We start from the raw sequence: 16,531 nt of genomic DNA on the forward strand, positions 1-16,531 counted from the left end.
TTTAAATGTGATTTATGTTTTTTACAATCATTTTTCATAAATCTTTTTCTCTCAAAATTTTAATTGGACTTCCTAGCACCCTCTTGTGGCCCTCTTGTTGCCCCATAGTATCACCAATCATAACTGCAGAAATCACGATTGTTTTCACACAGGTTTCCAAAGCTTCCCAGTCAATATTTTGATAGTCCGACTATATCTACTATATGCTTTTTAGAGAAAATCAACCTACAAATCCCATACTTGTTTTATTGTATTAATAAAATAAAATAAAAATATGCCTCTCTCTCTAGTTTATTTAATTCGATGAATGATTTATATTCTCAGAGTCTTGAGATATGACCCAAAAGGCCAGCGCTCTCAATGTAATAAGCGCAGGGATATCATTATGAACACAGCACCTCAGTATTTCCCCAATGGAAGGAGATATGCATAAGACAGAATGGGAACAGGCCTGGGGTGATCTTGTAAATTGCTAATAAATATTTACTCATGCTGCATGTAGGCCAAAGTACCTCAAACTGCTTGTATCCAATTAATCAGTAGATGAGCCCGATCACTTACAGATAGTGTGTAGACTACTAATTATTACTGTTAAATGCCCCTAATAGCAGGAGGTATAATTAGTTCAACCTGCAACATGTCTCTTTAAAACCTAGGGTATGAGTATGTTGATATAACATACTACTGTACTACTGTACTATTACAATTTAATTATTCAACCGCTGTTATTAATAGTAAGTAAGGTAGTTGTTAAGTTTAGATATTGGGTACGATTAGGGGTATTGAATATGATCATGCAGAATATGTGCTTTATAAGTGCTAATAAACAGTCAGTATATTAATAATAGGCATGCCAATAAGCAGCCAGAGAACTAGTCCCTCCCTATACTAAAGTGTCACCTCGAATTTAATCAGACTGATTTGACAATTTAAATATTGTTTGGCAAATTGGAGTTAATTTATACACGACAATAGTTTGATTAAACTTAACCTTCCATTCTTAGTAGGATTGGTGCATCTCTTTGTTGAATCTCTCGATATATATATTTTTTTACCGAAAATATTTGAATTAGTTAACTAAAAATTACTTTTTACGTTTTAAATATTGATTTTTGTTTGTATGTTTATTTCTGAGACTAACCTAATCTTATAAGACAATTATTATATTATATTATATTATATTATTATATTATATTATATTATATTATATTATATTATATTATATTATATTATATTATATTATATTATATTATATTATATAGGGACAGGACAGTAATTAACCATATCTGTAGAACAGGACTGTTTGCACTGTAGACTTTTCTAGTATGTAGGTTACAAAGCTCCTCCCCGTCTGCAATGTTGGCACGGTTAAACCTTGAAGCTCGTCTTACATTTCATTTACCGAAACTGCCCAACATCCTGTTTCATTGATCTCACACTAGACCACTGACAAGCAATTTCAGTGAATCCAGCTGATACTTGAGTGGCTCAGGTCTTCTGTATTGGTCCATCACTGTCAAAAGAGGACAGCTCCTCTAACCATGGCTGCCCTTTAAATGGGTGGTATTAACTAAAGGTCTCTGGAATGGTACTTTGGACAAGGATCCATTCAATTAGGACAGCTGCCCAATCGCACACTGCTTCTTGAAATCTTGTGGAACTCAAAGTAATTTAAGCTTACTGGAAGTTTGGGCCAATTATTAATATGTAATCTTCAGGCTTAAGACTTCGCCCAGCATTTAAACGGCGCCTTCACTCACGATCTGCGAGATGCTCAGAGCACATTTCGCCTTCTCGCTTGCAATCTGTATGTTTATTTAACATGTACGCACTCACTCCCGCAAACCAACATTTGGGCTTCCCGGGGTCCTCAGGTGAACAGTTGGCCTAATTTTCCATTCTTTCTCTCGGAGCCTGTTGTGGATGTGGCAGGCACCAGCTCTTGGCTCACGATGGACTAAATCTATTATTCATATTGCCTGGTATCTTAGCGACATTGTCCTGCCACCTGTCCAATAGACAAGCTCGCCTTGTTGTACAAAGCGAAGACATACTTGTTGACAAATGGAGGCTTTGTTCTCCGGGCCCACACACACAATTCGGCGTTTGTGTAGTAATCTGGAAAGTTCATTCAGATGGACTGTATCGTTATATCACATTTGAAGATGACCGGTCGCGTATTTTAAAAAGCGAGATTGTAAGATTTCCAGCTTGACTTCTTCTGTGAGAATCCACAGTGCCGCAATTGTAGTGTACAATGTGCTGAAATAATGCCAATCAGAGCTGCGTCACACAGTACATCTGTCATAACATAATTGTTTGTCTATTCTGATGTTATGCTCTTTCAGATGACAGTTCAAACTTCAGTCTGTGAATCACAAGGCTTTACATTCTATGCAGCTTTCCTCATTTGTGCAACGTGGCCTCATTGCCATGCAAAGCTAGCATGCAGAAATATTTTCAGATGCATAAATCTCTTCCCAGCCTCTATATTTCATCAAGAAGTTTTTCATGTTTAATAAATTACAGCGCCGATCCTCTAAGACTTTGTTATTCATAAAGCAAAGTATTCAATTGGGATACATTTAAAATCTTAATCATAACCTGCAGGACTATTTGCAGTGTGCTAATATTTGCCTTGACGGGGCTTAAAGAAGCCCGCAGACAAAGCTCGCAGATGGGCTTATACTGAGAAGCAAAGCTGTACTGCAGTAAAGATGGTCTCATTGTTTGTAATTGGATTATATTCACAGATTTTTGTAACCAAAAGTGCATCTATTCTTTACTGTACATCAGCTCTTTTCACAAAACAATGATTCTCTCAGTTTGATTTATAGAGTGTGCACTGTAGCAATGGCTCTGCCGCATTTGTGCAGCTGTAGGAATAGAATTTTGTACTTTCTTTTTTTTATCTGAACTGTAGTGTTAGAAAGTGACATCCTGTTTTGTCATTTTACTTTTACATTTTACATTTACTAGGAATTACTAATGATACCTAAAAAAAAAAAAAAAAAAAAAAATATATATATATATTAGTGCTGTCAAAATTAGCGCGTTAACGCATTCGATTAATTTGAAATATTTAACGCGTTAAAAAAAAATAACGCAATTAACGCGGTTGCAGTTTTTTTTATTTCCAGTTGTGGCCTATGTGTGTTCAACGTGCAAAGAAATATGGATAAGACCAAGGAAGGACTTTTAGACGGAAAGTTTCAGTATAAAACTCTGCCGGATTACTCTTCAGTCTGCCACAAGAAACATTAGCCTACTCTTCATTTAGTCTGCCACAAGAAACAGCAAAAAAAAAAAAAAAAAACAATGACTGTAACAGTGCGTAAATCAGACCTTTCTGTAACGCTAACGTTAATAAGCTTAAACGAAAATAAAGAAATAATTGTGTAGCGGAGTATTTTTGTACACAGTGCCGCGAACTGTCAATCACTCCTGTACGCGTGCATCACTGTCCTCCTCAGCTGCAGCAACTTGCGCTCTCTCTCTTCGTCAAGCTTTAAAACAAAAAGGGGACAAAAAGATCATATTGTCTTTGTGCATAGGCTATAGATTAATTAGATAAATGAATATCTAAATTTGTGCCTTGCCGTCTACGGTATTTTTTTAGAACTTAGAAAAAAGATGCTGCAGCCAATGAGCAGCCAGCGGGGGCTGCAGGACGACTCAACCTCCGCAGACAGTTCTTAATGTTTATCAGACAATAAATACTCAAGATTTTGCTTTAGTATAACTCACAACGAGTTTCCCACACCTTCTCCGGCCACGTTGAGTTGTTGACACTTAACAGTGGGAAAAGTGACACATGCGCTATTCACTTGTATAACTTAAGGGTGAATGGGTAATGTAGTTTCTGCTCTGGGTGGGATGAATTAGGAAGCTTGCATTGTGAAGGGCGCTCTGAAAATCGGCAAAAAGATTAAAACCTCTATTAAAACAGATGTCCAAATGAGCGTACCGGTACGCTAAAAGCACGTTCTGGGCGCACGGAGAGGTGGCGGTACGCTCAAGAGCTATATTTGGAAGTGGCGGTACTGAGTACTGGTGCATACCGGCCCACTTAAAGCACTGGCAATGACTATACTTTGGCATTTTTTTGCAGTCCACTTAGAATTCAACATGGAAATCATTTTAGTTTTTTATTGGCATTGATTGTTTTGAAATTCAAATGGTACTTACATGCCTGTGTTTTTATTTCTGTAATAAATATGGCTTTCAAGCCAACAGTTAATTTGGAGGATATTGATGGTTTATTGCAGGTATGTTGTTTACATGAGAAAATCTGTGTTACAAGTTAAACAAAAATTCCAATAAACAATCATATTTTGAATTTAAATAGTTTCTTTGTCTTGAGTTTACATTAATTATTTACATTTTACATTTACATATCCAAAAAGTTTCAGTCTTTTAATTGCGATTAATCGCGATTAATCGCGATTAATTTTAAAAAATTGTGCGATTAATTAGTTAATTTTTTTTAATCGATTGACAGCACTAATATATATATATATATATATATATATATATATATATATATATATATAGTATATATATATATATATATATATATATATATATATATATATATAATATTTTTATTATTATTATTATTATTTTTTTTTTTAAATATCTCATCTCCCAAAATGACTTCTCCAAAAAAAAAAAAAAAAAAGAAAAAAAAAAAAAGAAAAGTGTTTCATAATTAGTTCTGTATTGTAATAATGCAAAACTGGATGGAAAAAATACATTCAAGTACCATAAGAACAATGTTTACCATAGTGAATTCATGCTGATTTAGGGTATAGGCATTTCGAACGAGTTTTATATTAATGACACTGTCCCCACCATCTGTCCAAAATACAGGACAAGGGACCATCTCCAATATGCTAGCCACCAAAGGCAAAGTAATTAATGACAGCAATAATGCCAGCAATAATGACTAGATTAAATATTTTACAGGCCGACTGCCATGCAGTGTCAAAGCCAAAAGAAAGCTAACACCCTCCACTGAGATAATGCTTGACGAGAAAGTCATAAAAGAAGATATTGCTTGAATAAAGTAAAAGACAAAATGTTGATGAAAGCTGCAGTGAAGAATTCTAGTTCCAACACACATTGTTTCACTAATTATGTGGCCTTGACATTAAAATTGATGTTATCACTCTATTTTGAGTGGTTTAGGGCATCGTACGCACAGCTTTAAACCCTAATGTTATAGCTAACTCCATTAAAAAGCACAAAATATTGTCCCTCTGCTAGTGGTACCTAGAGTAGCGGGTCAGAGATTCGCTCTCTGTCCTAGAACATGGTCTCTGTCTGTGCTCAACTGACAGACCTGGCATCTGACAGGGGCATCTGCTCGCAGAGCCTGTGCCAGCGCGGTGTATACACGGAGACATCTGCTCCATTAGTGCCCAGGGGGCATCCTGGGCAGTACAGTAGACTGGGGGCATAACTACTGCCAGCTCCCTTCCATGGCACATCCCATGAATAGCATGGTGGAGCTGTTAGCCAGCCACAGTAGGAATAACCAGTGATGTTTTCTTAGCGGGAGGAAGACAGAAGAGATTTTGCTCTGTTTAGAATGTAAACAATCTAAATTGATTTACAATAATACAATGCAATTTGTTTCATTGTGATAGTTAATCAATACAGTTATACCAGGTATCACTTTAAGATGCACTTTGAACCTTAAACGGCGTGCTATAAAAGGTATTTGTACAGTCTAATGAAATTGTGAATGTCAGCAGTGTAGATGCCTGGATGCACATTCACACTGACTGCATGAGACAATTGTAGTTGGAAATGTGATATGAAGCAGAATTGAAGCACTTACATTATATATATATATATATACTTATTTTCAGCAAGGGTGCATTACATTTTAAAAGTACAAAATTACAGTAAAGACTTGTGCATTGTTACAAAATATTTTGAACTTATATTAGTCAAAGAATGCTGAAAAACACATCATGGATGGAAATAGAATGTATTAAAACAATTTGTGCAGTATCATGTGGAGTAATTGCTGCTGCTGAAAATTCAGCTTTGACATCACGGGGATAAATGAGAGAAATCAGTTAATTTAAACTGTTATAATATTTAATAATTATTACATTTCTCTTACTGTTTGTATTTTAATTCTAGCAAATAACTGTAATCTTGGTATGGACACTTTTGAATGGTAGTGTATAGTTGGCTGTATAATCTTTACGGTCTGTTAATACTCTTTTAACCAAATCTGTTGAGGTGAAATCTGAGCTGAGGGAGTTTGGAGTGCACACAGGTGGCCCTGTGAAAGCTCCATTTCAACATCTGCTCAGGTTCCATAAAGATATTGATCAAAAGCATCGATTAAATTATTAAAATACCCTTCCAAATTAAAGCCTTATCAACAATAAATTACCCTTTTACTTAGTTTACCACACAAGCTTTTTTTTTACACTAACAGTGTTTGAAATAATACAATCAGCTATATTACTATATCCATCATAATGGGTTCAGGGAACGTCAGTGTCAAAGGTCAGGTAGTGACACTGATGTAGAACAGTCAGCGCACAGGTTGGTGCCTCTCAGGAGTTTGCCATGAGGTCATCATCCATCTGACATGTAAAGAGCAGCGGGGTCAAGAGGTCACCGGTTTCAGCTTGTGTTACAGCACAACAGCTTTTAATGGACGTGGACTATTACGGACCATTAGCACCGCTCGCATGTGCTTTCATGTAGGAAAACTGAACGCCAGAGTGAAAAAGTTTAGGGGTGTTTATGCTTTGATTTTATAGGCGGAATAGGTTATTTTTCTACAACGTCTTTAATTACATCCATTTAATAGCGAGATGCTTTATAAAGTGATTGCACAGAATCAAAATTATTTTGCTGAGAAGTGTAATGGTGTCAGATATCCATGCAATTGTACTAAATGTGTTTGGATAACTGCGTAAAGGTTATTGCTGCATAACACAGCTGCATAAGCACAGACTAAATGCTGCTAATTTTGGCATCTTAAAAAGAGATTATCTTGTACTGTACATTTTAAAGAAATTCATATTTAAGAACTAAATTAAATCAAAAGTAGGATTTAAATTTCATATAAATGGAGTAATCTGTTCGATTATATATTGGCGTTTTGGTAAGTCAGCAGTTTGGAATGGGACATATTCTGCATGTTGCCTTCTCAAGCATGTCTCTATAATTAATAGAGAAAGGGGTAATGGTCCAGTATTGGGGAATATTTTGATGTTAGATGAGCTATGTTAATGAAAAAGTGATGGAAAAGACATTAGCTTCTCTCTGAACCTAGAGGTTCAAATGAAGGAGCAATACCCAAATCAAAACATTTCATCATCTCTTCCCTGCCAACAGAAATTAGGGAGCCCACACAGAAGATTCAGGCCTTCAAGAAACTGATCCATCAACTCCCCAAACCCAACCACAACACCATGAAACTACTCTTCCAGCACCTGAGGAGGTAAGTCTCCATCCATACACACAACCATGGGCGGAAACCAAATATTGGGTCTCGCACAGGACATTTAGGTGGGTGGTAGGAGGATAACGCCTACATTTATTATATTATTTTTGGAAATCACAAGTAGGACATTTTACACAGTAAATTAATCATTTTGTAATTTAAATGTTAGAACTTTCTTATCAGTGTAATTTTAGTTTATCTGAGCTTCACTGGTATCTGTCACCTTCAGAGGGTTTCACAAACTTCTGTGGTCTGAAACCTTGCACTTTGTTCACTAATGATCAACAAAATGTGCTTGACCTTCTCTCTGCGTATGAGCTCTCATTATACGTTTACCTTTTTTTTCGCCTGTCTACTTTGTGAAATTAAACAGAACTGACATTTACTTTACTATCTAGCTAATTGTATCAACTTAATTAGGCTTTCTAGCTTTTCGTTTAACTGCATGTGGCTCAGCTTTCTTCAAAAAACTGGTCAGACGTTGTCTGTTTAATACTTTATCCTTTTTTTGAAAGTCTGATTTCAGCTTTTTTTGAGCTGCATTGAAGGAAAAACTTCAGTGTAGGTACAGAAACCATTCAGGATTGGGATGGCATGTGGGTGTGAGGGAACTAATGACAACATTTTTTGGGAGAACTATCCCTTTGAGATGTCAGTAACCCATCACACTGCTCTGCACTGCCAGCTGACCTTGACAGTACAAAACCAGACTAGACTATAATGGAAACTTCCCGTTTTTACAAATGGAAAGTTTGTGACGTATTTTTATAATGTTAGCAGATTAAAGATGGTCACAGATTACAAAGTAGTTTTTTTTAGAGTGAAATCAACAAATACTGCTCAATCTGAAAACCTTTTACACAAAAGTCCTCAATTAACAGGATGTGACATGAAGAGAGGACTCAATATGAACCATAATGTGTGTGTGTGTGTGCGTGTTTCCGTGTGTCAACGCTCAAGTCCTTGTCCATGATAGCGTTACTGGCACAGCCAGAAGGCCATATGGCTAGTCTCCATCTCCCAGGAGGGGTGTTCTATCCCACTTTACCCTTCTGCACATTTACCACCCTGCACAGGAGGGCCACAGGACTCATCTCAGATTGATGAGCACCCCCTCCTCCCTTCCCCCAATGGAACATGCCCTTTGGCACTAGTGCTAAAGTCTGTTGGGTAGCTCATGCCAGGTCTCCCAATCAGAAAACACTAATGTGTGACTGAGAGACAGAGAGACACTCATTGAACAGTCGATTTTTAGACAGGAACACGATATTCTGAGAGTCTGACGTGCTAAAGAAAACTAGGTCTGCATTCCATAATAAAGCTTGACAAGTTTTTTATTTATCTGGTGAACATGCTAGAACACAAACCTGCTGCCTCCTGTCCTACAGTATCCATCATGAGATTTACAAATTTTAAATACAATATTTAATATTATACAGCAGTGCTTTCCAACTTTTTTGTTTTATTTACAAAACTCCATCAAGCTCCCTTTCCTCTATTAATAGGTTATTTAAATTAATATTTTCATGCAATTTAATTAACTTTTTTTAAGCATTATTCTATCGTTTAACATTTATTATTATTGCTATTTAATTACTGAGGGTTTCTATTCTATTCTATTCTATTCTATTCTATTCTATTCTATATATCGTTTACCACTTAACATTGATGTTATGGTTTATAATAAAACCATATGGTAAAAAAACTAAAACATCAATGTTAAATGGAAAACATATAATATAATATAATATAATATAATATAATATAATATATTACATTTTCAGTAATAATAATAATAAAAATAATAATATTCAATGTTAAGCAATATTCAGAAAGTTTAAAAAAAATCAGAAAGTAAATAAAATAAAAAAAATTGCATACAAAGAATAATTTAAATAACCTATTAATTGATGAAAGGGTGCTTGATGTAGTAAAGTAAATGAGACAAAACAAGTTGGAAAGCACTGCTGTATGATATAAAATATTGTATTTACTATTTGTAAATCTCATGATGGATACTGTAGGACAGGAGGCAGCAGGTTTATATTCTAGACTATTCACCAGATAAATAAATAAAAACTTGTCAAGCTTTATAAGATAATATATAACTCGTTATTGCAGATTTGTATTGATTTGTGTTTATTAGATGCATTTTCTTCTGATATTTTTACAGATGACACATATGCACATATATTTCACTGTCATTGTGAATCTACACAAACTGCCCCTCAAACCTACTTAAGTACCACCATAGTTGGGAATCACCGGCAGCATTTCCAAATCTGTAGTCAGATCTACACACAGGCACGAGGACAAAGCATTGTCATAAATTCACTGAATGGTGGCATTAGAAAATCCATTCAGCTTTTATTCTGCTTACCAAAGAGCTGTTACAGTGGAACTTGTGGTGACACTGAAAATCCCTGTAGTGCCACCAAGTCTGTTCCTTCTCCACAGCGACGTTCCCGCTGCTCCTTTCTCTCACTATTAGAGCAATAAACGGGAAGAGAGCTTCGGATCCAAAGCGCAGTTTGCTTTGTGGGCACCACACCCCGGCCAAGTGATGTGGTTCTGTTTATTTTATATTCTCACTTAAGTCATACTTGTTTCTGTCTACTGCTTTCCCTCTCTAAATATCAGGATGACTTTCCCATGAATAAAGGCAAGGAATGTGCGGTCGCAGTGAATTAGCTTAGAGTGTGTGTTGTATTTGCCTTCCTTCTAAGACAAATGTAGTAATTTTGCAGTCCAGAGTGAGATGAAGAAAGAACAATGAGGTTAGATGCTTTGCAGCTTGTGGTAGTATTCATAATATTGCACACACCATTTTCTTGTTTTGTTGCCTTTGGCGTCTTTCACACTCAAAGTATCAATATGCGTAATCTCTGCTCAAACTTTTCGCTTGTACACTTCCTGTCTTTCTCTTATAACACAGGTATACCTACAGTAACTGAAGCAGCTCTCTGAACCCCTACTGTAATGCCTTCGTGGGTTATATTTTGCGCTGACTTGGCTCATCTAAAGTGGTGAAAGTCAAAAGCTCTTTGTTGTGGGCGCTTTCTGTGCCCGCATGGAACCAATGTTCATTTTTTTCTTTTGGTCCGTGGAGCCTGGATTCAATAACCAGTTGTGTGCTCGCATTGTGATGATGTGGTCAAGGCAACCAGATTTTCTCAACAGTACACTTGCTCAGTAGGGCTATTTATGTCATTTTTTGTGGGAGGTTTTGTCACCACCCCTCATATTTCCCGTTTACCACAAGTGATTTAAAAGGCCACAGGTTTTGTTTTTTGTTAGTAATTCAAGGTTCCGTTCGTCTTTGTGCTGGAAAAGAAACCTGGAGAAACCTCTGATCAGGAAAGCCAAGAAACAAAAAACATTTCTTCTCATCTATGTTTGGTGTCTCTCAAATTAGATGGAAGAAAACTGCCGTTGTGTGAATTTTTGATATCCACCAAAGTATATGCCCAGCAGTTTATGACCTTTTACGGCGCAGACAGGAAGTAATAAACAATAATAATAAAAAATGGGCAAACTTCAAATATCGGAAGTGGAAAATCAAAGTATCTCTGATAAAAGTGAGCCTTTCTTTTATAGGTTCAGTCAAGGCCGTCATCTTATAACACGAAAATGACAGTTTAAAGCTTGGAGCGATTCTGTAACCCCCACCCTGCCTCAATTTATTATTCGTCCCATGATTCTTCAGGAGCCAGTTAGGCTGACCCAATTAGCACTGGCCTCCTAGGCGGGGAATTACGGCATTGTGAGCTATCCTCCATTTCCTGTCATGCCCCGCTTGCAAACGAGATGCTAATTAATAACCATTGGCATCTTGAGCTGTACACATCGGCTTATGTACGGGATATCAATGATTTGTCAGATTCAACCAGGCGTAACGCAGTCACCTCCGGTCAAGCTGCCCACAGCCTGGCCCTTACCCAGGCACCAGAGCTTCTTCACTGGGCTCCAAGTCAGCTGATGGTTTAATGAGTGCATTTTGCCATAAATACCCAGATACTGAGGACCAGATTGCATCCTTCCCTTTTCCAAATCAACAAATTTCTTAATTGAAAGTGTTAATTTAGGCAAGGTGTACAACAAATACATTCTCTAAATCTGAGGTATTTTAGACGAGACACTATTTTAACTCAAGATTTTAAAATGACAATGGAAAACGTTTATATAAAATGTATGCATTTATACAATGTTATGATATATACCTTTTAATATGCATTATTTTAGGACAAGCATCTGATCAAAAAAAGAAGATATAGAAATATAACATATCTACACTTTTTTATGTGTACTTAATTTAATGTGTTTGGTTGTTTGTTCTGTATTATTTATTTGCAATTACTTTTTTATTTTTTTGTAAATATGTTTCAAGTGTCACCAGGACTGTCACTTTAAATTATGTTTATGTTTTATATAAAACAATACAAATAGATACTATTTTTTCATATACATGGTATCTACACACACACACACACACACACACACATATGTGTGTGTGTGTCTGTATAGAAAATCAGGATATTTAGGGAAAAAATAAATTTAGAAAATACCTATGCATATGTATTTTTATCTTATTATTTTTTTTGTGAATTTGATATAATTTATATATAAACTATTTAAATATAAAACAGTATGTTGTCTTTTACGCGGTTCTCTTTTGATGTACAGAGTCACATCATTTTTTTCCACTTCCATAGAGTGTCTTCGAATTGCACTTCTTCCAACTGTGTGCTGCTACCGTAATTGAAAATGATAATGACTGTAATTAAGCTTCTATCATGATTTTAATCGATCTGGCATTACTGATAGCAGAGATGAATGTGAAGGTGGGGGGGAGGTGTGGGGGTCATGTATATAGTGGTGTCACAGTGGCATAATTACCAAAAAAACACTAAAAGGTTCGACAAAAAGCTTCATATTTAATGTTTTGAAAAATGTCTTCGGAAATGAAGTCTCTCTCCTTAAGATCATTAGCAGACCATTAGCAATGGCAGCCGGGATCCTTACATCATAGTGCGCTAATTAGGTTAAAAATGCTCATGGCAGGACAAGCGTCTAGCTGTGATGTAGGGGAAACGAAATGGCCGAGGTTAATTATACACATTAATGGGGAATTATTGAGAGCACTTGGCCTGCCTCTTAAGTTGTGTTTCTCGACTGAAATGGCTTCCCAAAGTCCCAATAACACTTATGTGGAGGGACGTCACATGTAGCACCAACGTTACCTTTTTCAGAGCAGAGTGCGTGAGTATTTTGACAACAAAGCAGCGATTATAGATCATTGAGTTGTGTTGCATAATTGCAGACCATTATTTTGATAGATGTGACCATAAACGTAGATGGCACATGACGTCGGTTACACTACGGTGCAATGTACGTGAGTGCAGTAAACCCAACACACTCCTAATCAGTACCTTTCAGAACTGGGCCGCGGTTAAGCCATACAAAGTGTGCTTCTAAATGTTAAGCCTGCTTCCCACCTCTTAGTCAGGATCCCGTTGACAACTTGGAAGGAAGCCTTCCACCACAATCCCTCCCCCCCTTTCCAGGCCTCAACCCATAACAGAGCCAGAGGGCTCCAATCTGGCTCCTTCTAAGAGTCCTCCAATACCCCAGTATTGATTGTTTCTCCACCACAGCCAAACCTCAGCTCAGAGAGATTCCACTAAAAGTGTGCTTAGATGCCTCCAAAGACCAGGCACAAGTCCTCAAAAACACCCTGCCATTGGTCCGTCACCGACGATCTGAGTAGTTTTTTTTATGACAGGAAACATGCACACTTAAATGATTGTACTTGTACGTCGTAGTCAGTTCTTCCATTAGGGATCTTCACAAGACTTGGAAACTATATTCATTGCTATTGTGTTGCTTCAATGATCTGGTGTTTTTCTGTTTTACAGAGTCTTGATGAACTCAAAGAAAAACTTAATGTCGACTCAGGGCATCAGCATTGTGTTTGGACCGACTCTCATGTGGCCCGAGCTTGAATCCGGAAACATGGAGGTCAATATGGTGTTTCAGAATCAAATAGTGGAATCCATTCTCATTGAATGTGTGGAGATCTTTGGACCGGAGGCCATGTGAAGTCACCCCAGAGGATTCTGGAAAAAGACACTGAAGAAAAAAAAAAAGGAAACAAATGATGTGTGTGTGTGTGTGTGTGTGTGTGTGAATGTGTGTTCCCTGCTTCTGATTTTTTTTTTTTTTCATATTTGCTCCTTGAAAAAAAAAGGTTTGGATAAAACAAGTCGCATTTATAATTTAATACATATAATTATATTTTTGTATAATGCAAATATCGCATTGTATCATACCTCAAAACATCAATGGCAAAATTAAAAAGCTGTATATTTGTACTGATATACATGTACATGGTCGTTTGTGACAGGGAAATTAACCCAATTTTGGAAATGGGTTTTGTACACTGATATTATCTAATGGATAATTTTAGTTTGAAATAAATTGGATGTAAGCGGTCTCTGGCAGGCTTTTTTTTTTTTTTTTTTGTCAAACTTTTATTTGGCAGAAACCTGATAGCAAACTTGTGATTATTTTTGGCAGCTCATATTTGCAGTCTGTTGCAACAGGTATTTGTGATCTTGTGTTTTTTTAATGGTACATGTATTTTATTTTTATTTTTTTATAAGCTAAGCAAAATTTGTACAATTATTTTGAAAAAAGTAAAAAAAAAAAAAAGAGAAAGAAAGAAAGAAAGAAAAAAAAGCCTTATTTCTTTTTTGCTCTTCTTCCTGCAGCCTCCTTCATAAACTCTGTCACTCTGTGGGCCCTTTGCATTGTCAGATAATGTACAGCGTGATCACATCGGTTTCTAATCAAACTGCCAAAGTCCTCTCCAATTCTCGAACAGCAGTCTCTTTTTATTTGCTTCCCGCAGGCCAGTGCTGAGACTGTCTGCATGGAATGTGTTTTTAATTCCATCCCAGAGATAAGAGAGAGTCTGTAATTACGGGAAGAGCTATCCCTCCTTGTAGCTTTTTCCCTGCATCAGATCCCTCATAGTTTGGCATCTCAAGCAGTAATGATGAAGGGGTACTGGAGGAACAGGAGGGCGACATAAACCAGATTTGCGGGTTGTGCGTCTCTCTAAATTTCGACTGAAAATAACGCAGTGAAATGAGATGCAGCTTTTAGTGACCTCTCTGGCACAGCTGCGCTTCACTCAGGGACCTAACGAGTTCGGCAGGCCACCAAGACCTTCATTGCAGAACCTTTGAAAAGATACACACATACTGTTTTTTTTTTTTTTTTTTTTCTCCAACCACAAGAAGTTTACAGAGAGCTTGGATCCTGTATTGAATGTGGTGGCTTAGTTTGTCATTACGTTTTGACACCTAGAAAAAAAAAAGTTGAACATGCCAGACAGGCTCGCTTACTTCAGTGCTAGACAAGAAAATCCAGAAATAATAATTAAAAAAGAACCCAGAAGTATTACAGGACAATAAAAAATGTGCAGACAGCCATGATTATGATTCTAATGCAGACAAAGCTTTGCTTTAACCCCTTAAATCCATCCCGTGATGTGCACTGGTCTATTGAGAATAAATTGTCTTTTAAATGACATTTGAATAACAAATAAAAACTTATATATATATACCCAATTACAGACATCTCTGTCTGTGGTTTTGTTAGCAGGAGATAAAAAATGGTTTGTTTGCATTGTATGGGACTAAAATTTGAATGTTTCATCTGAATTATATCATAATAGCGGCACACCTCAGTGTTTTATTTCATACTGTCTTGGTCAAAAGTAGGCACTGAACTTCAGCTGCCCAAGCAGAGCCGAGAGGCCATGCTGTAGAGTTCATTCTTGCATTAAATGCTTCAAATAACAAGAAATCAAAATGTGTGGGTGGATGGACTGAAGTGGTAAGTAACCCAGGGGAGAATATTGGCAGATATTTTCAGTGTACATGAAGCGAATGCCCAGATTTATTCTGTGCTAGAGCCCATGGTCACATGACACTGGGCTTTGTGCAACACAGCTCACACTTTGAGAGCCGTAGTACTGCAGGTGGTGCTTAGCTCATTAATATATGCAAAATTAATGTCTCCCATCAAATTGGCTTGTGAAAAGGTGTGGTGCATTTTGAGTGTTTGGAATGAGGTGTTAAGTGCTTGAATCTAAAAAAAAAAAAAAAAAAACCTTAATGGCCAAATTACTTATTTCAGTATTTTACACAGTTTGTTTGATGAGACGATTTTGACCTTGTCTATATACATTTAAAATATATAAACTAATAACAGTGCGCACACACACACACACACACACACACACACACACACACACACACACACACACACACACACACACACACACACACACATATATATATATATATATATATATATATATATACACACACATATGCACATACTACCATTATATATACAGGTCCTTCTCAAAAAAATGTGCATATTGTGATAAAAGTTCATTATTTTCCATAATGTAATGATAAAAATTAAACTTTCATATATTTTAGATTCAATGCACACCAACTGAAATATTTCAGGTCTTTTATTGTTTTAATACTGATGATTTTAGCATACAGCTCATGAAAACCCAAAATTCCTATCTCAAAAAATTTGCATATCATGAAAAGGTTCTCTAAATAATTAACTCTAAACACCTGCAACAGATTCCTGAGGCTTTTAAAAACTCCCAGCCTGGTTCATTACTCAAAACCGCAATCATGGGTAAGACAGCCGACCTGACTGCTGTCCAGAAGGCCATCATTGACACCCTCAAGCAAGAGGGTAAGACACAGAAAGACATTTCTGAACGAATAGGCTGTTCCCAGAGTGCTGTATCAAGGCACCTCAGTGGGAAGTCTGTGGGAAGGAAAAAGTGTGGCAAAAAACGCTGCACAACGAGAAGAGGTGACCGGACCCTGAAGATGATTGTGGAGAAGGACCGATTCCAGACCTTGGGGGACCTGTGGAAGCAGTGGACTGAGTCTGGAGTAGAAACATCCAGAGCCACCGTGCACGGCGTGTGCAGGAAATGGGCTACAGAGA

At 36.8% G+C, this 16,531-nt stretch overlaps 1 protein-coding gene across 2 annotated transcripts in view; it reads left to right on the plus strand.

Moving 5' to 3' along the window:
* The window catches only part of LOC113108703 (rho GTPase-activating protein 15-like), a 33,225-nt gene extending 19,255 nt beyond the window's left edge, over positions 1 to 13,970 (plus strand). For both annotated transcript variants that reach the window (XM_026271983.1, XM_026271982.1), the window contains 2 exons: positions 7,372 to 7,477; positions 13,396 to 13,970. In XM_026271983.1, coding sequence (XP_026127768.1) covers positions 7,372 to 7,477; positions 13,396 to 13,579 — 290 coding nt within the window. In that variant the 3' untranslated portion in view covers positions 13,580 to 13,970. The remainder of the gene's footprint in view (positions 1 to 7,371; positions 7,478 to 13,395) is intronic.
* The last annotated feature ends 2,561 nt before the right edge of the window (positions 13,971 to 16,531 follow it).

Source organism: Carassius auratus, chromosome 9 (genome assembly GCF_003368295.1).
Source record: "Carassius auratus strain Wakin chromosome 9, ASM336829v1, whole genome shotgun sequence".
NCBI classification, from domain to species: Eukaryota; Metazoa; Chordata; class Actinopteri; order Cypriniformes; family Cyprinidae; genus Carassius; species Carassius auratus.